The following is a 21,620-nucleotide window of genomic DNA, read 5'->3' as shown; positions in this document are numbered from 1 at the left end:
CCTTCCATGTCTGGTTTGAAGACTTGCCCTACCAGTTGTTTAAGCAGAGCAGGCCCATTTATGCTTAGTCACAACATCTTGTAATGACACCTCATTGCTTTAGGCTTCCTGTATCCAGTCAGGGCCAGCCACATGGTCAAATTTGGCTGCTGGCTACTGCCTGGAGAGTCGCAGTCTATCTTCCAGTCCCAGGTGCAAGAGAGAGGCGGCCTTGTGCTCTTCAGAGTAAGCACTTTTGTTTATTATCTGACTCAACTCACTTTACATCACTCTCAACCCCTTGTAACCTGGCCCACCTAGGTTCACGCTTCTTTTCCTGTTGTCCCCAGGAAGCCTCTTCTGTGGAAGGCATTCTGGGGAAAACCCATGCATTCCAGGAAACCTCCACCTCATTTCTGGGGCTGGTCTAGCCCAATGTCCTTTCCACTCTTTTTCATGCATGGAGAAGGTTGCCCATGGTCTCTTCCAGTAGCGTCATTGGTATCTCTCAAGAGGTAGCCCAAATGTTAGGGGCTACATTCCACACACCCCCCCCCGCCTCCTGCCAGTCTCTGAGCTCAGATACAGGAACTTTTAAAGCAGGCTTACCACTGCTCCAGGAGGCAAGGCATTTCTCCACACAACCAATATAGGGTTGCCACAAAAAATTATTTTTCATGTCCCTAATTTTCCCTGACCAACATTTTACAATTTCCCTGACCACCAGTTGAGTATAACCACAAGTTAAAAAATGAATAGGTCATGTTGCATTAATGCAAGGCTTAATGAAATGTTCTACTCTACAAGTGCCTACATCTCAACTGCAACAATATTTGTCAGAGTAAAATTGTTACTATCAGCAATAACTGCACCAACATCTGTTTTGCAATTGCACCAGAAATTACACCAAGATACAAACTTCAAGTAAACTTTGAATGCCGACAAGTAGGAATTTTTGCAAAGCTGGGAAAGTTTCACTTTCATATTCTGGTTGCAGAAACTGTAATGAGCAGACCAGCAGCAAGGAAGTAGGTGGAGTCTCTGCAATCTGGAGAAGCACACAAAAAGGGTTATAGAGCTGGTACTCTGTAAACTCCAGCAGGAAAAAGCGATCACATTTGCAAAATTTAGTTTGCATGTTGCAGAGTGGAAAGTGCTAGTTGTCTGTGAAATCCAACAGCAAAACGAATTTACAACTCTGTGTTGGGTTTCAGCAGGAGACAAAATGTTCATTCCATTTTGATGCACGACCCAAAAACATGTTTATTTTTATATGTAACTTGAATGGAGCACTAGCAGGTAGGAATGAAAACAGTTAGATGGGTAAAGTTTGTATATTGCTAAATGCTTAAACTAGCCTAGCTTTGCAAATGCTACAGACAGACCTTGGAAAGCATGCAGGGCAGAGCTCAACAAACACATTAGGCTGGTTGCTAGGGGCTGTGAGCTTGATAAAAAGGTGAAGCTGGGAAAGAGCATCATTACACTTCCCTTGTATTCAGCCCTAGAGGCTGTCAATCTCCCCACTTGCCTGTCAATCTGGCCCAAGAAACTGCCAATCTGCCAATCTCCCTTTCCACCGTCAATCTAGTGCTAGATGCTGTCAGTCTCCCCTTCCCCCTGACAATCTGCCCCAAGAGGCAGTTAACCTCCCCTTTTCCCTGTCAATTCACTCCTGCAGTCTGGAAAATTAGATTTTCCCCTGTCAATCCAGTCCTGGAGGTTGGCAGAGTAGCTTTTCCCATGGCAATCCAGTCCTGTAGGTAGGCAAAGGACTTTCTCTTGTGGCAATCTAGTCCTGAAGGTTGGCAAAGGACTTTTCCCTTGGCAATTCAGTCCTGGAGGTTGGCAGAGGATTTTTCAATTGGCATTCCAGTCCTGGAGGTGGGCAGAGCACCTTCTCCCTTGGCAATCCAGTCCTGGAGGTGGGAAGAGCAACTTTTCCCTTGACAATCCAGTCCTGAAGGTTGGCAGAGTAACTTTTCCTTGGGAATCCAGTCCTGGAGCTTGGCAGAGTAGCTTTTCCCTTGGCAATCCTGTCCTGGAGGTGGCCAGTGTAGATTTTCCATTGGTAATCCAGTCCTGGAGTTTGGTAAACTACCTTTTCCCTTGGTAATCCAGTCCTGGAGGCGGGCAGAGGAGCTTTTCCCTTGGCAATCCAGTCCTGGAGGTGGGCAGCGGACTTTTTCTTGTGGTAATCAAGTCCTGAAGGTTGGCAGAGTAGTTTATCCCTTGGCAATTCAATCCTGGAGGTTGGCAGAGGATTTTTCAATTGGAAATCCAGTCCTGGAGGTGGGCAGAGCACCTTCTCCCTTGGCAATCCCGTCCTGGAGGTGGGCAGAGCAATTTTCCCTTGACAATCCAGTACTGGAGGTTGGCAGAGTAGCTTTTCCCTTGGCAATCCAGTCCTGGAGCTTGGCAGAATAGCTTTTCCCTTGGCAATCCAGTCTTGGAGGTTGGCAGAGTAGCTTTTCCCTTGGCAATCAAGTCCTGGTGATGGGCAGAGGACTTTTTCTTATGGCAATCCAATCCTGGATGTGGGGAGAGTACCTTTTCCCTTGGCAATCCAGTCCTGGAGAATGGCAGAGGACTTTTTCTTATGGAAATCCAGTGCTGGAGGTTGGCAGAGGACTTTTTTCCCTGGCAATCCAGTCGTGGAGGTTGGAAGAGTAGCTTTTCCCTTGGCAATCCAGTCCTGGAGGTTGGCAGAGCAGATTTTCCTTGGCAATCCAGTCCTGGAGGTGGGCAGTGCAGATTTTCCCTTGGCAATCCAGTACTGTAGGTGGGCAGAGGACTTTTTCTTGTGGCAATCCAGTGCTGGAGGTTGGCAGAGGACTTTTCCCCCTGGCAATCCAGTCGTGGAGGTTGGAAGAGTAGCTTTTCCCTTCGCAATCCAATCCAGGAGTTTGGCCAAATAGCTTTTCCATTGGCAATCCAGTCCTGGAGGTGGGTAGAGCAGATTTTCCCTAGGCAATCCAGTCCAGGAGGTTGGCAGAATAGTTTTTCCCTTGGGAATCTAGTCCTAGAGGTGGGCAGAGTAGCTTTTCCCTTGGCAATCCAGTTCTGGAAGTGGGCAAAACAGATTTTCCCTTGGAAATCCAGTCCTCGAGGTTGACAGAGTAGCTATTCCCTTGGAATTCCACTCCTGCAGGTGGGCAGAGCAGATTTTCCCTTGGCAATCACATCCTGGAGGTTGGAAGAGTAGCTTTTCCCTTGGTAATCCATTCTTGGAAATGGGCAGAGTATCTTTTCCATAGGCAATCCAGTCCTGAATGTTGGCAAACTATTTTTAACCTGGGCCATCTAAGACTGGAGGTCAGAAGAGCACCTGTTCCCTTGGTTATCCAGTCCTGGAGGTGTGCAGAACAGATTTTCCCTTGGCAATCCAGTCCTGAAGGTGGGAAGAGGACTTTTTCTTGTGGCAATCTAGTCCTGAATGTTGGCAGAGTACTTTTTCCCTTGGCAATCCAGTCCAGGAGATTGGCAGAGTAGCATCTCCCTTGGCAATCCAGTCCTGGTGATGGGCAGAGGACTTTTTCTTGTGGAAATCCAGTCCTGAAGGTTGGCAGATGATGTTTTCACTTGGCAATCCGGTCCTGGAGGTGGGCAGAGCACCTTTTCCCTTGGCAATTCAGTCCTGGGGGTGGGCAGAGGACTTTTTCTTGTGGCAATCCTGTCCTGAAGGTTGGCAGAGCAGATTTTCCCTTGGTAGTCCAGTCCTGGAGTTTGGCAGAGTAGCTTTTCCCTTGGCAATCCAGTCCTGTAGGGTGGCAGAGCACCTTTTCCCTTGACAATGCAGCCCAGGAGGTTGGCAGAGCAGATTTTCCCTTGGCAATCCAGTCCTGGAGCTGGGCAGCGCAGATTTTCCCTTGGTAATCCAGTCCTGGAGGTTGGCAGAGCAGATTTTCCCTTGGCAATCCTGTCGTGGAGGTAGGCAGAGGATTTTTTCTGGTGGCAATCCAGTGCTGGAGGTTGGCAGAGGACTTTTTCCCTTGGCAATCCAGTCGTGGAGGTTGGTAGAGTAGCTTTTCCCTTGGCAATCCAATCCAGCAGTTTGGCCGAATACCTTTTCCATTGGCAATCCAGTCCTGGAGGTGGGAAAAGCAGATTTCCCCCTGGGAGTCCAGTCCTGGAGTTTGGTAGAGTAGCTTTTCACTTGGCAATCCAGTCCTGGAGGTGGGCAGAGCACCTTTTCCCTTGACAATCCAGCCCAGGATGTTGACAGAGTAGCTTTTTCCTTGGCAATCCTGTCCTGGAGGTGGCCAGTGTAGATTTTCCATTGGTAATCCAGTCCTGGAGTTTGGTAAACTACCTTTTCCCTTGGTAATCTAGTCCTGGAGGCGGGCAGAGGAGCTTTTCCCTTGGCAATCCCGTCCTGGAGGTTGACAGAGTAGCTTTTCCCTTGGCAGTCCAGTCCTGGAGGTTGGCAGAGTATCTGTTCTCTTGGCAATCCAGTCCTGGAGATTGGCAGAGGTCTTTTTCTTGGGCCAATCCAGTCCTGAAGGTTGGAAGAGTAGTTTTTCCCTTGGCAATCCATTCCTGGAGTTTGGCAGAGGAGTTTTTCTCTTGGCAGTCTAGTCCTGGAGGTTGGAAGAGCACCTTTTCCCTTGACAATGCAGCCCAGAAGGTTGGCAGAGTAGCTTTTCTCTTGGCAATCCAGTCCAGGAGGTGAACAGAGCACCTTTCTCATTGGCAATGTAGTCTTGGAGGTGGGCAAAGCACCTTTTCCCTTCACAAACTAGTCCTGGATGTGGGCAGAGCACCTTTTCCCTTGATAAGCCAGTCCTGGAGGTGGGTCGCAGACTTTTTTCGTTTATAATATGGTCCTGGAGGTTGGCAGAGGACTTTTCCCCCTGACAATACAATCCTGGAGGTTGGCAGAGCACCTTTTCCCTTGGCAATCTAGTCCAGGAGATGGGCAGAGGACTTTCCCCCTTGGCAATGCTGTCCTGGAGGTGGACAGAGCACCTTTTCTCTTGGCAATCCAGTCTTGCAGGTGGGCAGAGCACCTTTTCCGTTGACAATCCAATCCTTAAGGTTGGCAGAGGACTTTATCCCTTGGCAATCCAGTCCTGATGGCTGGTAGTGGACTTTTCCCCCTGACAATCCAGTCCAAGAGGTGGGGAGAACACCTTTTCCCTTGGCAATCTAGTCCAGGAGGTTGGTAGAGCACCTTTTCCCCTGACAATCAAATCCGGGAGTTTGGCAGAGGACTTTTTCCTTTGACAATTCAGTCCCAGAGACTGGTATTGTGCTGTGTCCCCTGGCAATCCAGTCCCGGAGATTGGCAACCCACCCTCCCCCCCTGGGAATTCAAATCCAAAGCACCTGTGCTAGTCCCAGGTTCTGGAAATTTGCCCTTCCCCATCTATCTGTGTCCTGGACACTTGTGAGTTGTGTTGACTTTCCTTCCCACGATATCCAATGGGCAATCCAGGCTCTCCCATTGTTTGCTATGGGCAATCTTGTCATTCATTTTAGTACATCCTCTGTCAACTACCAACACTGATATGTAAACAGATCCAAGCGGGCAGCCGTGTTGGTCTGAAGCAGCTGAACAAAGCAGGAGTCAATTTGCACCTTTAAGACCAACCAATTTTTATTTATAACTTAAGCTTTCGTGTGCTCTTAAGCACACTTCATCAGACTAGGAATTCAGCACAGTACACTGCGCAAACCTGATCTTATCCGAGTAATCAAGGCACAGGAGAAATTTTACTTCCCAGGGGTCCCTCCCGGATCCCTGAAAAACGGTCAAGTCAAGTAGTGACCACCCTCATGTTGCTCACTGGTCTGCTTTATATTAAGTATTGCATAGACAACGTAAGGTAGTCGCTGCAACAACCACAAGTTGAGGAAATAATTTTGTCCTAATCACAGGGCATACGATTCATTAACTAAACACTGAGCAGTCACTTACGACAGCTCACACCCTACCGCAAACTGTGTTAATCTTTAAGGTGCTACTGGATTCTTACTCTTTTGTAGTGGCTCATTAGTCGTAAGAGATGGGGAAGGAAACTAACGAGTAAACGAAGAACTACATTTCCCACCATGCATTGCAGTAAGGCTTGCCTCGTCTGCGCAGTACGCGTCTTAAAGTCTCGACTGCCTGCAGGGAGCGTTGTATTCTGAAGGCTTGGATTTGAGCTGCGGGTGGGAAGAGGGTATATGCACGTGCCCCTCGTCGGCTATGATAGGTGAGTGAGGCCCGGATTTAGGCTCTTCGTTTATCCCGTCTTGACGGAAGAAAAGGGGGCGGGAGAGTGTGGCTGTACTGTACGCTAAACGCACCATGGAAACATACAGACCAAAATGTTCTGGTTGTGGTTGTCGAATGTCCTAAAAATGATGAGTCTGGTCTTGAGGGAAACGCTGTGAAGACACAAACGCACTCCACTTATCTTGCAGTATGAGTCGCCGACGGGATTACTCATGATACCTAATCTTTTTCATACTCATACCACAATAAGGGGCGTCTTTAACCCTAAAGGAGGAGCCTTGGGCACAGCACAAATTGAAATATCCTAGTTCTGCAAATCATTAGATCTTGTCTTTTAAAATTTCTACAAATACTATTCGGCTCAAGCAGCCATGGGAAATGAAAGACTCACTTGTCCCCCTCTTGTGATTAAGGAGCCACCAATGTATCTTTTCCTACCATCACAACCATTATTCTTCTGTAGGTCCTTGCTGCTCTATTGAAATAGTGAATAAATTTTTTCATAGGTTTCCAAAGAGGATGGTGTGCGCTCTGCATCAAGTGTTTTCCAATGGGAAATAGCTAGGGTAACAGTGGAAGACATCCTGGTTTCTTCCTGTCTGGATCTCAAATGTCATGCGATGTAGAAAGAAATCTTCCATATCTGTATGATGGCCCAATCTGGAAGAGGTAAATAACTGCCTTTCAGCACCTTACCTCCCAAGAAAATAATATTCCCCCAAGAGGATAACTTCACCCCACTTTCCAAGAGAGTAAGAGTGGGGAAGTGATAGTCCTTTCCTCTTTCAGACTACAGGATCATTCCTTCACTCCCAAATTCTAGCAGCTAAAATTGTTTTGCTTTTGTTTTTCTCTCCAAAATAGGACTGCTCATGGATATTACCTATACATATTTGCATGCAAAACCTTTATAGTGCAATCCTATACAGAATCAATGGACTTTAAAATCAATGGACTTTATATGGAGCAGGGTAGAAAATGCCCAGGAGAAACTCATTTGCATACTAAGACATGCCCCCTGATGCCAAACCATCCAGAACTACTTCCTGTGTGTTCCTGCTCAAAAAAACTCCTGGATCCAGTGGGGGGGGGGGAATCCCTTTAGTAGAGGCTTAAGGAGAGCCAGTTTGGTGTAGTGGTTAAGTGTGAAGACTCTTATCTGGGAGAACCGGGTTTGATTCCCCACTCCTCCACTTGCACCTGCTGGAATGGCCTTAGGTCAGCCATAGCTCTGGCAGAGGTTGTCTTTGAAAGGGCAGCTTCTGTGAGAGCCCTCCCCAGCCCCACCCACCTCACAGGATGTCTGTTGTGGGGGAGGAAGGTAAAGGAGATTGTGAGCCGCTCTGAGACTCTTTGGAGTGGAGGGCGGGATATAAATCCAATATCTTCTTCTTTTTAATGTATGGAAATGGGTAGCTGGTCATTTTCTCCAGGTCACTTTAATCTGGAATAATTCTGCACAGGTTTGCGCTACCACTTACATATGAAAGGTTGGAAAGAGATACCCAGTTATGAAGGAACCTTAGTCTTATTTGTTTGATGACTCAACTGACTGGTGATAGGCCCATTCACAATAATTAAGATAGACACGTAAAGCTTCAATTGCTTAGTCACAAGTTAACATAGTACAACATTTTTAAATCAATAGAAACAGTTGGGTTTAAGCATGTTAACAATGTGGTAGATTGTGGCCACAGATTAAATTAGTAATGTAATCTTGTACTGGGAAGAAATTATTCCAGTGACTTCCTTATTCTTGTACATTAAAGATGAGTTTTCCCCAGGTAGTAGTTATTCCAGGTTTCACTTTGGTTAGGCTGTGCATGGTATAGTTTGTTTATAACAGAATATATTGAGTTTGGTTTTTTCCTCCCACAGCAAACTAAGAATGCTCTCCAGTACATTTTAATTAATAATGTACTGTTTGGGATGTATTTTGTGGCTGCTTCATTGGAGTAAATGGTCACTTTTGAGGAGTACGTATGACAGTTGAAAAAAGTTGTGACAGTTGCTGAGCAATATTCATCCAAATTATGTGTGTGTCCCGAAGATAGTGTGTCTTTTTGGCCTGTTGAATGTTCCAAGAGCTTTTTAAAAGTGGGGTTTTGCTATTTTAGTCTGTGTGGATGTTTCCCACAGTGATAATAATTAGTAAGGTTTCTGATTATGTAATAATGGCTGTCTTCATTTTTTGTTCCCATTGCTATCTTGCATTCTACGGGGAATTTTTAGGAAGCCTGACTTTCAGTGAAGTTTTTTTAAAAATGGATTTATAAAGGGCTTCTGTTCTACAGTAAATAAGTGAAAATTCTGTATTATGCATTTTCAAAAAAATATTTTAAGGGCTGTTGCATCTCATTTTGTTGAAGGGTATCATTAGCCAGTTTACAGTGTGTATACCTTTTGGATATTAAAGAAATATTGCTTGTCTAGAATATTTTTATGTTAGTAACTATTTACTTTATTTTTCATTTATATAGTAAAATATTCATAACCTGTTTTTCTATACAAATCTCTGAAGCAGCTCTATCAGCTTGGACTTATTTTAATTCAAGGCATTGATTTAAATCAGATTTCTAGCTACTATATAAATGTCCAGAACAAGCAGCCATTTGGGTGCTACAAACAATAAAAATATACTGTTATAGAGACTGTACACTGAAATTGCTAGTTTGATCTCCAGACTACAGAAATCAGTTCCTTTAGGGGACATGGCTGCTCTGGAGGTTGGACTCTATGACATATCTCCAGGCATTTCACTACCCTGCTTGCTATAGTGGTTAAGAGAACGGACTCTTATATGGGAGAACCGAGTTTGATTCCCCACTCCTCCATGCACCTGCTGATGTGACCTTGGGTCAGCTGCAAGTTCTCTCAGAGCTGTTCTGCTTAAGAGCAATTCTGGGAGAGCTCTCTCAGACCCACCTACCTTACAGGGTGTTTGTTTTGGGGAGGGAGGGGAAGAGAAAGGAGATTGTAAGCCATTCTGAGACTCCTTCAGGTAGTGAAGGGCAGGGTAGAAATCCAGTCTCTTCCTCTTCTTCTTCACTCTTATGCTTAAGGTATGGGGTATGTTTGTGCAGAGGAACAGTCAAACATGTTTGCATTTCCAGTAAAGTGGTACAGTCCAGGGGTCATTTCATAGAAAAGGAGGTGCTGGAGCTCATTAGCACAACTCATTTGCATATGCCACACACCCCAACATCACTGGAAGGTGTACTGAATTATATCAGCTAAGCATCTACCTTAAAATGCTTCTTGAATTATAATTGTCATAATAAAACCTTACTGCCATCATACTTTTGAAATCACTTTCTCCTATGTGGCCACAGTGGCATGATTTTATTTATTTATTTTATTCGATTTTTAGCCTGCCCTTCCCGTAGAACAGGCTCAGTGTGGGTTACATCATAAAAATAGTCAACAGTAAAAACAGTAAAAGACCAATTTAAAATATATAACATCTAAAATTACAAAGACTAAGATGGCAGATTCTGCCTCACAGATGTGACCTATTGTCCAGGTCCTATAGATCTTGTAGCGCTAGGATGGAATGAGGGGGGGGGGGAGGCCAGTAACAAGTGGCGTCCACTGTCTCCGCTGAAAGCCTGGCGAAAGAGCTCTGTTTTACAGGCCCTGTGGAATTGAAGCAGATCTCGCAGGGCCCGGATTTCCAAGGGAAGCTCATTCCACCAGACAGGGGCCAGGGCTGAAAAGGCCCTGGCACTCGTTGGGGCCAGATGGACGTCTCTGGGGCGGGGTATTACCAAGAGTTGTTGGGTCACTGATCATAAGGACCTACGGGGCTTATACAGGGAGAGGCGATCCTGAAGGTATGCTGGCCCCTGGCCATATAGGACTTTAAAGGTAAGTACCAACACCTTGAACCAAATCCGGTACTCAATGGGTAGCCAGTGCAGTTCACGCAACCCAGGATGGATCTGTGCCAGTACAGGCAACGAAGCCAACATCTATGGAGCAGCGTTCTGCATTAGCTGGAGTTTCTGGAGGAGGGTCAAGGGCAGCCCCACGTAGAGAGAGTTACAATAATCTAGCCTGGAAGTGGCCATTGCATGGGTTACTGTGGCCTGGTCGTGGGGGGGGGGGGATATGGGACCAACTGTCTGACCCACCTCAGATGGCAAAAGGCCGATCTGGCAGTGGTGGTAATCTGGGCCTCCATAGTTAGAGAGGCATCCAGGAATACCCTCAAGCTTTTCACCCTTGATGTGGGCATCAGTGGAGCCCCATCAAAGGATGGGAGCCTTTGAGATCTCTGATCCCAGCCCCCTGTAACCTAGATACTGCACCTCCGACTTTGATGGATTCAGTTTCAGCCAGCTCTGTTGCAACCAACCAGCCACGGCTTGGTAGAAAGTTTGTCAGATCTTGGAGTTCAGCAAAATTCTCACAGGGGGTTTGAACAATGGAGCTCAGAAGCAAGTATGTGGGGGAGGTGTAAGAAAGAAAAATATTTTTTTAAAAAAATTACCACCTAATCTAGTTTTTGTGAGAACAAGGTGTTTTGCATTAGATTGATGCAGGCCTCAGATTCAGTGGGAGCGCACAGGAGCACAGCTCTTGAACCTTTCTGAGAGTTCCACCTCCTTGTCCATTGAATAGTATTGCAGCTTCACAATAATCCCTGGATGAGCTCCACCACCTATTTTTCTACAAAACAACCCCTGGATTTATGTCTAATGAGAAATCCTTTAAAGGTGAGCCTTTGTGAACTTAAATGTTTATGGCAACAGTGGAAAGGAGAAAACATTTAAAACAGGGGTCCTCAAACTTTTTAAATAGGGGGCCAGTTCACTGTCCCTCAGACTGTTGGAGGGCCGGACTGCCATTACTGTACAAGGCCGCGGGCCGTCAGTTCTCTGTCTTCTGCATCTCTCTCCCTTCCCCACACCACACACCCCGGCCTGGGAACTCACCTCACCTCGGTATCACCTCACACTCTGTCTCCGCCGCCTCAGCCTAGTGCTGGAAGTGTGCGTTGCTAACGCGAGTTTAGGTCAAACGTCACTTCCGGTCTGATTTTGCCATAACCTGGCGGGCCGCATAAACGTCCTCAGCGGGCCGCATCTGGCCCGCGGGCCGTAGTTTGAGGACCCCTGATTTAAAAGATGAGATACTATACAGAACCACGTAAATAAAATTCTGAGGTTACACTCTTGATGCTCAGTTACACAAATATATTTAACCTTATGCATGGGAGCTTAATTATCAGCTGATTGACCTGCTTGGAGTTGGAGGTTTGGGTAGTGGCCAAAGCATTCAACAAGGTTATGAAGTTCTACTTCCTACTCACTTCTTTAAAGGGTATTAGACAAGACAGAATAATATGAGGAGAAATGCTTTGCTAACAAATAGTTCTTATCTATAACCATTTTATAGTACAATTCCTTAAGGCTGATGTTGCATCCCTAATACCAGGGATTTGTATAGGAACAGTTAGCTTTTGTGCTGTTTTAGGGTGGTAATACCTATATTAAACAATGTATGGTGTATAGTGTCTCTTTAATTTCCATGATTTCAGCAGCAAGGTTGGAAAATCACTATGCTAGTGCTATAAATGAGGTATAGTGCTATTATTTATCTTGGTTCTAGTGATGCAGGCAAAGTGGTTTGGAGTTCTAGCTAGGTGTATTGTAAGATTTTATATTGAAGGGGAAAATATCTTAAGCTTTGGTTTTGGTTTGTTACCAAGCAAATTTTTAATCACTGAGGACATGGGACATAAAAGTGTGGACAGTTCTTGGAGTCATCTCACTGTACTGTTTTTAATTTTTATCTTGATGCTACTAGCGCCACACTTTCCACACCTGCAACTAGTTCCCCACAAGAGGTGTTTCTGTAGGAGTTTGTGAAGGGACAGGCTTGTCTCTTGTTCAAAGAAGAAAAATGTCTAAAGCAGGGTTGTCATACTCATTTGTTATGATGGCCAAATCTGAGTTAAATGACACTTTCTTGGGCTGGGCCATGTCAGGTTGGGCCGAGCCATGTTGGGCTGGTTCATGTGTGTACCTGCTAAGATTAGGTAGCAGAGAGATAAATTTTATAAAGAACACAGACAAACACAAATATATATTTTTTAAAACTGAAAACATGCTTAAAACGTTAACACTCATTGGTCTTAAAGATGCTTTCTTTGTATTTCTCCCACGGAAGCCAGGGAACGGGGCAAAGGAAGCTCTGGCTCTTTCCTTCCTTCCCCAGGGGCCCAGGAGGGGGAGGAGCTGCAGCCAATAGAAGGAAGAGAGGCTTGGTTCAGTAGCTCTGCAGTGCAATTGAGAGAGCCTGGCAAAGTAAGCTATCCTCCCCTCCCCGCCTTCCTACCCATTGCCTCAGCCAATGAGGAATACAAAGGCTTTGCTCTATAGCTCCTGTGCAATTGAGCAAGCCTTGCAAATCAAGCTGTTATGCAGAAGGAAGCAAGATATAGGGAGAAGGGGGGGCAGTTGCTTGGGGGCCTGATAGGAGCCCTCCCGAGGCCTGATTTACCCCCCCCCCCCCGAACTGCATGTTTGACACTCCTGTTCTAAAGTGTCACCAGATAAGCTAGCATCTTTGACTACATTTCAAGTAGCCTTTGTCCTTAAGTCACCTCTGTGAGGTGGTTTTTGGTGGTTGAAAGTTCCAGGGATTTTGTGGTGAGGCTGAGCTCTGGAACTTGCCAGCTGGACCTTGTCACAAAATGGAGGTGGAGCCAGTCATAGTTACTGGCTGCACACATGAGCCATGCATTGGGGAATCTGCCCATACAAATACAAATTCACGTATCAGTTACTATACAGAGTTGTTTTCTATTGCTCCAGAAGGCCAGACCAAATCCAACAGGTTGAAATTAAATCAAAAAGAGTTTCTGGCTAAACATTTGGAAGAACTTCCTGACAGTTAAAGTGGTTCCTCAGTGGAACAGGCTTCCTTGGGAGGTGGTGGGCTGTCCTTCTTTAGAGGTTTTTAAACAGGCTAGATGGCCATTTGACAACAATGGTGATTCTGTGAATTTAGGCATATCGTGAGGAGCGCAAGTGGAGGTACTTGTGAACTTTCTGCATTGTGCAGGGAGTTGGACTAGATTACCCTGGAGGTCCCTTCCAACTCATATGATTCCTCAGGGATTCCAACATTAAAGTCCACTACGGCACAAAGACATGATTACATTTTACTGATGAGGAAAGCTGAGGTTGAGAGAAGTTAGCATGCAATTTTATTGACAACTTTTAAGCCATAATTGGTATTGGTGGTCTCATTTATAACCTTGCAAGTAGAACATTAGTAATGGGGCTCAGCCCTTGCAGTATTAGGACCTTTCAATACGGAGAGAGAAAGCTAGGCTTTTACTGAGAGGTGCACTCATGCGGGGCAGTGAGCAACTGCCATGTGAAGGCAGTGAGTCCTGCTGTGGCTGCTGGATCAGGACCTTCCAGAGACTATGTGCCACTTGTAGACCAGGGTCTGTCTTTGGCTTACCTTCCATTTGATACATTTTTTTTTCTAATTTTCCAGTGCAGACCTTTGAGTTTGCATTTAATAGGTCTTTTTATTTTGTTGCTTAAATACTGTCTCTTATATGTTTCACAATTGTAGTATCTGTATTTCTAAAACTTGAAACAGTATTTGGGTCCTAACTGTATTTTCACAAAGAAGTCTTATTGGTTTCAATGAGACTTGTTGCGTGTGATCACTTTTTGTTTTCAAAAGTTTGTCCCTCAGCACTTTGAGTTTAGTTGTGATTGCAAGTTGTTCCATAGATGGGAGGGCTGTGAAAGAGTTAATTAGATCCTGTTCTATGGAGTTCTCAAGAAGGAGATGCTCTGAAGCTGGGTTCAGGTAGAAAGGTGAATCAGGACCCTGAGCCAAGCCACTCTGGTCTCCAGCTTTCATCATTCCTGCCTTGAAATTGATGTTCTCTGTCAAAGAGCCCTCTTTTTGCCAGTGGGGTAGCAGGGGGGTTATAAGAGAATTGACAAAGACCCTGGCTGGAAAAATCTCCTTGGTGTGAAGGAAGTTTTTCTGGGACTGCAGCAGAAGGGTGCTCCAAAGAGTGACGAGAAGAGCACAAAAGATTTGTGGATGTTCTCTCCCCTCGTTGGTGGATCTGTATAATATGGGATGTAAAAGGAAGATACAAATGATCCTAAGGGACCCTTCACATCTGGGCCATTTGCTATTTGAGATCTTACCGTCAGGTAGACGATATAGAGTGTTGAAGGCTAGGACAAACAGATTTAAGGACAGTTTCTATCCAAGTGCTGTGGTTAGGTTAAATGCAGGGTTATGAAGGATTATCTGTTTTAGATGTATTTAAATGGTTTAAATGGTTTAAATGGTTTTATGAATGTTTATCTGTTTTAGATGTATTTAAATGGTTTTAGATGTATTTTAAATGGTTTATGAATATGTGTGTTTGATGTGTTGGTATGTTTGTGGAAGCTACTTCAAGGTCTTTTGGGATAGTGTATCAGAATAATGCTTTTGTATTGACATACTCAAACAAGGGATATTGGCTGTTTATCTCATTACATATACTAAACCCATCTTTCACTATATTTTAATGTATTTTTTCCTAATGGCAAACTAGAATGATGTATATATTTAAGTTACACGTTAAAAGGCAAATTAGTTGGACAGGAAAAACTTCTGGGAAAGAACTGCCTTCTTTTTGACCCTGGTTTATTAGCAATAGAATAATTAACAGGCATTCTCACATTCTGACATGTTACTGTTTTATGGTTTCCCATGCTAATTCAACCCAGATCAAAGGTTTTCTGAATTTGTTAATTTTACTATTCTGCTATTGGTTTTTAACTTTGTACCACTTGGCATTCCAAACCCCATCAGCTATATGTGTCTCTGCTTACTGTACCTCATTCCTCGTCTGAAGAAGTGTGCATGCACATGAAAGCTTACGTTCTGAATAAAACTACGTTGGTCTTAAAGGTGCAATTGACTCCTATTTTGTTCTGCTGCTGTCCAAGTTCTTCTTCGGGCTCTTCGCTTGCTAATTTCCCATGGTTTGTTTTAACTTTGGTATTTAGCAAGAATTTCTGAGACAAGTGGTCAATTTTATTTTCAATTTGTCTAAGTCTCTCAAAAATAGAGTCAACAGTTCTAGCAATTAGCTGTATATGATCACTTGTAGCAAGTTCAAAGTCTTTGCCAACTGTTTGCAGCAGGAGAGATTTATCTTCCCTCCTGCCAGTGGAGTTGGTATCTTCCTCGAGATTTATGAGGGGTGTAAAATGGTTGGAAGTCGGAATATCACAGGTTGGTGGGAGTAGACCTGAGGCACAGAAATCATTAATTTTAGTTTGTTTACGTGCCGGCTGAGAAAAAGAGTCATCTAGGTCACGAGTTCTTTTGCTGACGCCCATAATGAAGAACCAGGATTCAGACCTAGGCTGAGAAGGGGAGAGGAAAAAAATCTCTAAAAGCTGCAGAGCCAGACACAAGGTGCTGAGATTCTTTTTTTAAAAAAAGAAAGAACCCGTAGTTCAACTTTTTCAGTAAAGGCTTTCCTTCTGCTGAGGTATAAATCTCAAGACTAAAATCTCCAGCAGTCAGAGAGACCAAATGTAACGCAGTCAAAAAAGTCCGTGGGAAGTGAGGAGCAGCAGTCTCGTTACTGTTTGCTCATTGAAAGACCTCACTCCTGCCACATCTCTGCAACCATTATAAAAGGTTGTAGATGAGATTATTATAGGAGTAGAAAGGCTAAAACTGAAATAAAACCAAACAACGGTACTCCCCTTTCACGGAGCTCAGTCAGCAGGCGTCTGCTCCCTCAGAGCCCGGAAGGAATGAGGAATTTTATCTTTTTTTTCTTTTCCTCCAATTGGCTGCGTTCCCAGTCTAGAAAACGCCCTTCTCTCTCTCTCTAGTACTATACTACTTATGACATATGCTGTTAGCCATAGTCTTTTTTTTTAAGTCCAAAGAGGAAGTTTCATGTGCTAAAAGATCAAGCATTTTCAGAAAATGTTTTTGTCTCTCTTTGTTAAGATCAATGTTGATTGAAATGGAATGAAAGTTGAATTATTCATAAATTGTACTACAGAGGATGTTTTTTTAAAAAAATTGATAATGGCATTCTGGCACACATAATGGCATTAGCCCTAGTTCAAAAGCAGCAATTGCCAGCAGTGGTATATATATGGAGAAACCAGTATATACATGAAGTTCCAGACCAGTGAGTTACCTTGTTTTCAGTTCCAAAGATTGTGAAGATGTCTGCAAGCATCACAGCAACAGCAAATGGAACAACTTCTGCTCGCAGAGAACTGGGACAATTAGTTCTTTGCAGAGCCCTGGCCCCAACCTGGTGAAACTCTCTGCCAAATACCACCCGGACCCAGCAAGATGTGATGTTATATTGCAGGGCCTGCAAGGCAGAGATGTTCTGCTAGGCTTTTGGTTGAGGATGACAATGGTTTTCATCTGCTTGGCACCCTTCTCTAGTCTCTGTTATTTGCACCTATTTTGCCCTCTGCCTATGAATGTAGCTGGCAGTCAGAATTGATGCTCCTCATCACTTGCCTTTGGATTGTTAAAATGTTCAGTAAATTGATTTTAACTGGTTTTTATTTTGTTGTGGTTTTATATGCTGTACATCTCCCAGAGCCCAGCAGTAGAAGGGATTGGGTGATTTATAACTACTATTATTGTTGTTTTGTTGTTGTTATAACAACAACAACAGCAATGACAACAACAACAATAATACAGTGCAATCCTAAGAGCACTTTCTTGGGAGTGGAATTCCTTTAATAGTGAATGTATATCTTTATGGGTCCTATAAATGAGTGATTTTGTTAAAATCAGTTTTCAAAATAGTTGTATTTGCCATGAAACTAAAAGAAAACATTTCCCATTAGTACCTATTGTCATTTGGAGTGAGGTGGGGGTAGTGAAGTGTTCTTGGCAAATTAGACAATCATGTTTTCTTCTCTAAATGCTTCTGCATACATTTGTTGGAGACACTGTGATTCTTGCTTTACCTGATTCACTAAATTATTCTACATGCCTAATTAACAAAACAAACTATAGTGAACATTCACTGCCAGAAAAACAAATACTTGAGGGTGCTTGGAAGATACTTCTATAATGTGTGGCATCCACTAAGAGGGGAATATTGGGGTGGGGGAAGGAGGACAAATGGTTCTCCATGAGACACAGAATGACTGTCCGAAAGCATCCTTTCCTTTATCTGCACTCCCGTACCAGGTAAATCTATGGGAAATGTACTCCTCAGGGCATGGTGCCTATAACCTTTCTATATGTCAATATGCAAGGCTAGTGAAGTCCCCAGAGCTGCTCTTAAATTACATGTTTTTGTGAACTTTTCTTAAGTGCACCTCCAAAAAAATCTTGAGTACTTTTTCATGAACTTGGAAATATGTTTGGAAAAAAAAATAAAGTCATGATCTTATAGCGTAGCCAATCCCCAGTTGGAGGCAGGGGATCCCCTGGCTTTGAGGCCCTCCCCCACTTCAGGGTTAGCAGAAGGGGGGAATTGAATGTCCACTGGGCACTTCATAATGGAGAATTGATTCATTGGTATCTAGGGCTTGGGGGTGGGCTGTTTTTTGAGGTAGAGGCACCAAATTTTCTGAATAGCATTTGGTGCCTCTCCTCAAACCCCTCCCCCCCAAGTTTCAAAAAGATTGGACCAGGAGGTCAAATTCTATGAGCCCCAAAGAAGGTGCCCCTATCCTTCATGATTTCCTACAGAGGGAAGGCATTTAATGGAGGGAAGTTCCTTTAAATGCCATGGCCAGAACTCGCTTTGGAGTTCTGTTGTACTTGTCACAACCTCGCTTCTGGCTCCACTCCACAGTCTCCTGGCTCCACCCCCAGATATTTCCTGAGTTGGACCTGGCAACCCTATCTTATACCCACTCCTTTTAACTGAGGAGCCATAGAGAGTCATGTTTCAAAGAGCTCCTTATGGTTGCCGCATCTTTCAGTGCCCTAACTAAATTCTTTCCAGAATGTTGTGTTTGACTTCAACTGTTGTGGTGCTACCTGGTGCACAGTGAAGAGAACCTATGTACTAATGTAGTATTCATCTTGAAACTGTAGGATGTATGTTTTGCCATGTGGCATTGAGTTTTATCTCCCTTTAACTGTTTCATCATAGAACACCTATGGTAATCCTTAGTAGAGATGTCAAAGCCTGGAATATAATTGAAAACTTAAAAGAGTAAGCCACATCCCCCCCCCCCCTCTCCCAGGACTCAATGAAATGAATGAATAGTAGGTTTAGAACAGAGAAAAGAAAGTACTTCTTCAACCAAGGAATTCACTGCCACAGGATATGGTGGCAGCTACAAGAATAGACAACTTCAAGGGGGGACAGATAAACATGGCACAGTGCCTATTAGCTGTAAGGTATAAATGGAAGACTGTCTGGGACAGTGACACACTCTGTATTCTTGGTGCTTGGGGGTCAGCTGTGTGTGTATTGGGGGAGCGCACTTCTGGAGTAAATCTGGCCCAGCTGATGGACCTCCTGATTGTGCCTGGGTTTTGGTCACTGTGTGACAAAGTGTTGGACTGGATGGGCCATTGGCCTGATCCAGCATAGCTTCTCTTATGTTCTTATTTCATTTATTCTAAATGTACAGCTTGAAAAAGTGTGAGGACTTTCTCAGTTTTCCCAATTGAAAAATTGGGAAATTTGAGGGGACATGGAAAAGATCCTAATACTATATATACAATATTTTCAATGGGTTTTTAAAAATAATATAAATAAATTTGCCAACAGTTGAAATGCTGTTTCATGTGGAATAATAAAACATTAATGAATTCAGTGTTTTCAGTGTTATAAAGTTTAGCTTAAATTCCAAACACGCTGGTAGACTTCTCCATTGTGACTCCATAAGAGAGTTCTGTCCAAATAATATACATTCTTTTCTTTACAACAGAGTTTGTTCTCTATCTTCAATTTTTATTTTTTTTCTATGTCTCATATGACAAAAACACTTGGCAAAAGATACTTATGTGATGGTAATATTGATTTTAGTAATTTGCAGCTCGTAAGTATTGGGAATACTTGCAATTTGTCTTACAGAAAAGCAAAGCATTTACACTTTTGAATTCCTTGAATATGTCAAATACTATTTTTTTTATATGCTAAGCCTGGGGTGTTGAACTCATTTGTTATGAGAATCTGACATAAATGAGACCTTGTTGGGCTGGGCCGTGTCAGGTCGGGCTGTGCCATGTCGGACCGGGCCATGTGTGTACCTATTTAAGATTAGGTAGCAGAGACAGAAACTTTATAAAGGGCACAGACAAACACAAATATATATATTTAAAGAAACTTAAAAGATGCTTAAAATGTTAGCACTCGGTCTTAAAGAAGAAGATATTGGATTTATATCCCGCCCTCCACTCCGAAGAGTCTCAGAGCGGCTCACAATCTCCTTTTCCTTCTTCCCCCACAACAGACACCCTGTGAGGTGGGTGGGGCGGGAGAGGGCTCTCACAGCAGCTGCCCTTTCAAGGACAACCTCTGCCAGAGCTATGGCTGACCCAAGGCCATTCTAGCAGGTGCAAGTGGAGGAGTGGGGAATCAAACCCGGTTCTCCCAGATAAGAGTCCACACACTTAACCACTACACCAAACTGGCTCTCCTTTCTCTGTATTTCTCCCATGGGATCCAGGGAACTGGGCAAAGGAAGCTCTGGATCTTTCCTTCCTTCCCCAGGGGACTGGAGTGGGGGGAGGAGCCTCAGCTAGTGGAAGGAAGAGAGGCTTGGCTCAGTAGCTCTTCTGTGCAATTGAGAGAGCCTGGTAAAACAAGCTCTGCCTCCCCCCTTCCTCCCTCAGCCAATGGAGAAAATAGAGGTTTTGCTCTTTAGCTCCTGCGCAATTGAGTAAGCCTTGCAAAGCAAGCTGAGATGCAGAAGGAAGCAAGATATAGGGAGAAGGAAGCAGATGACAGCCAGTTGCTTGGGGGCCTGATAGGAGCCCTCTGGGGGCCTGTTTTGGCCCCACAGCCGCATATTTGACACCCCTGTGCTAAGATTATACATTTTCTGTTGTTAAACTAGTAATAGAAATTTAGGGTTGATAGCAAAGTAAGTATTGCATGCCACAATCTCCCCTAAAATTTTTCTGGAGAAAAAATGGCTTTTCGCTATGCATTATAAATTTTTGAAAATTTTACATTTCTAATAACTTATCTCATTTTATAGATGTAGGACTGACAATACAATCTTAAACAGTTACAGCCACCTAAATCAGCAGTCTCAGAAGGGTGTAAACTCTGTTTTTAAGATTGAAACATAAGTTGGAGGAGAGTGGGTTGCCCAAGTGGACAGAATTAGTATAGCATATGAAATATGCACTGAACTAAAAAAAAGTCCAATAATGATTGCCTTGATAAACTTACATCTGCTAATCATCAATGCATGTTGCTTGGTCTTTTCTCTAGTACGTATCATATGGTCCAACAGTCCAATTTTCTAGGATCCACCCCTGTTTTCTCAAAAACTACTGTTCTTGTCTTGCTCTTGTTTTGGCATTTGGGAGATACATTGTTAAAATATTGCTGTTGTGAATTGCTAGAACTGTCATTCTCCAGAGTCTCTAGAAGTTACAGTTTTAAACACAGTGACAGCCTTCTAAGCCAAGTTATTTCAGTGGACTTTGAAAGATGTATATCTTTTTAGAATTGCACTGTCACTTTTTGATATGGAAATGGAAACATCCTTATTGTGCACATGCATACATACTAAGCATGTAATGTACAGCCTGCTGTTTCACACACTGTCTCTGCAAAATTATATTTTGAACATATTGTAGAACAACTGTGTTTTCCAAGTAAGCTTTTGCTGAAAGAACAAACATGCTATTGACTTTTGAATCAGTGCAAGCAAGCTGTTTCTGAATCAATGGGTGCCGTGTACTATCTGGTGATGGAACAGGCCCTCAACAATGACTAAATGCAGGGAAGAGGGCAGGATTCAGACAGTAATCCTTGGCATGAGAATAAAGATACTACAAGCATGTCCCTGTGTTCATCTGTAATACTGGAGGGTATAGATTAGTATATGAGGTGTACTTCCAAATAATTGGCTTCTTACTTCTTGATGTTGCATAAGAGATGCCAGGGGATGCTGCAGTGACCAAAGAAGCCACCCCAAAAATTAGATATGAGGCTTGGCAGTCCTTATCCCCTGCACTTCCTTTGTTGCTTGTCCCTTTCTTTCTTGCCAGTAGTGCATAGCCCATTCTGTCCCCACTCTGTTTTCTTCTTGGTTATGCCAGCACTACATCACCACCACTCATTGACTTGAATGCTAGGAATGCACATGCAGAAGCAGCTGACCCAGAGGATCTTCCTTTCCTTCCTCTTTCCCCCAGCAGTCCCCTGAAAATGGTCTACTGAGCAGAACCCATATGA

General features: G+C 43.8%; 1 protein-coding gene across 1 annotated transcript in view; it reads left to right on the top strand.

Moving 5' to 3' along the window:
* Positions 1-6,034: 6,034 nt before the first annotated feature.
* PRKN (parkin RBR E3 ubiquitin protein ligase) overlaps positions 6,035-21,620 on the top strand; it is a 1,449,443-nt gene continuing 1,433,857 nt past the window's right edge. Inside the window, exon 1 of the mRNA XM_060241955.1 lies at positions 6,035-6,179. Coding sequence (XP_060097938.1) covers positions 6,173-6,179 — 7 coding nt within the window. The 5' untranslated portion in view covers positions 6,035-6,172. The remainder of the gene's footprint in view (positions 6,180-21,620) is intronic.

This window comes from Heteronotia binoei, chromosome 1 (assembly GCF_032191835.1).
Source record: "Heteronotia binoei isolate CCM8104 ecotype False Entrance Well chromosome 1, APGP_CSIRO_Hbin_v1, whole genome shotgun sequence".
NCBI lineage: Eukaryota > Metazoa > Chordata > Lepidosauria > Squamata > Gekkonidae > Heteronotia > Heteronotia binoei.
Note: the sequence above shows the minus strand (reverse complement) of the source record. Positions and strands in the feature narration are given on the sequence as shown.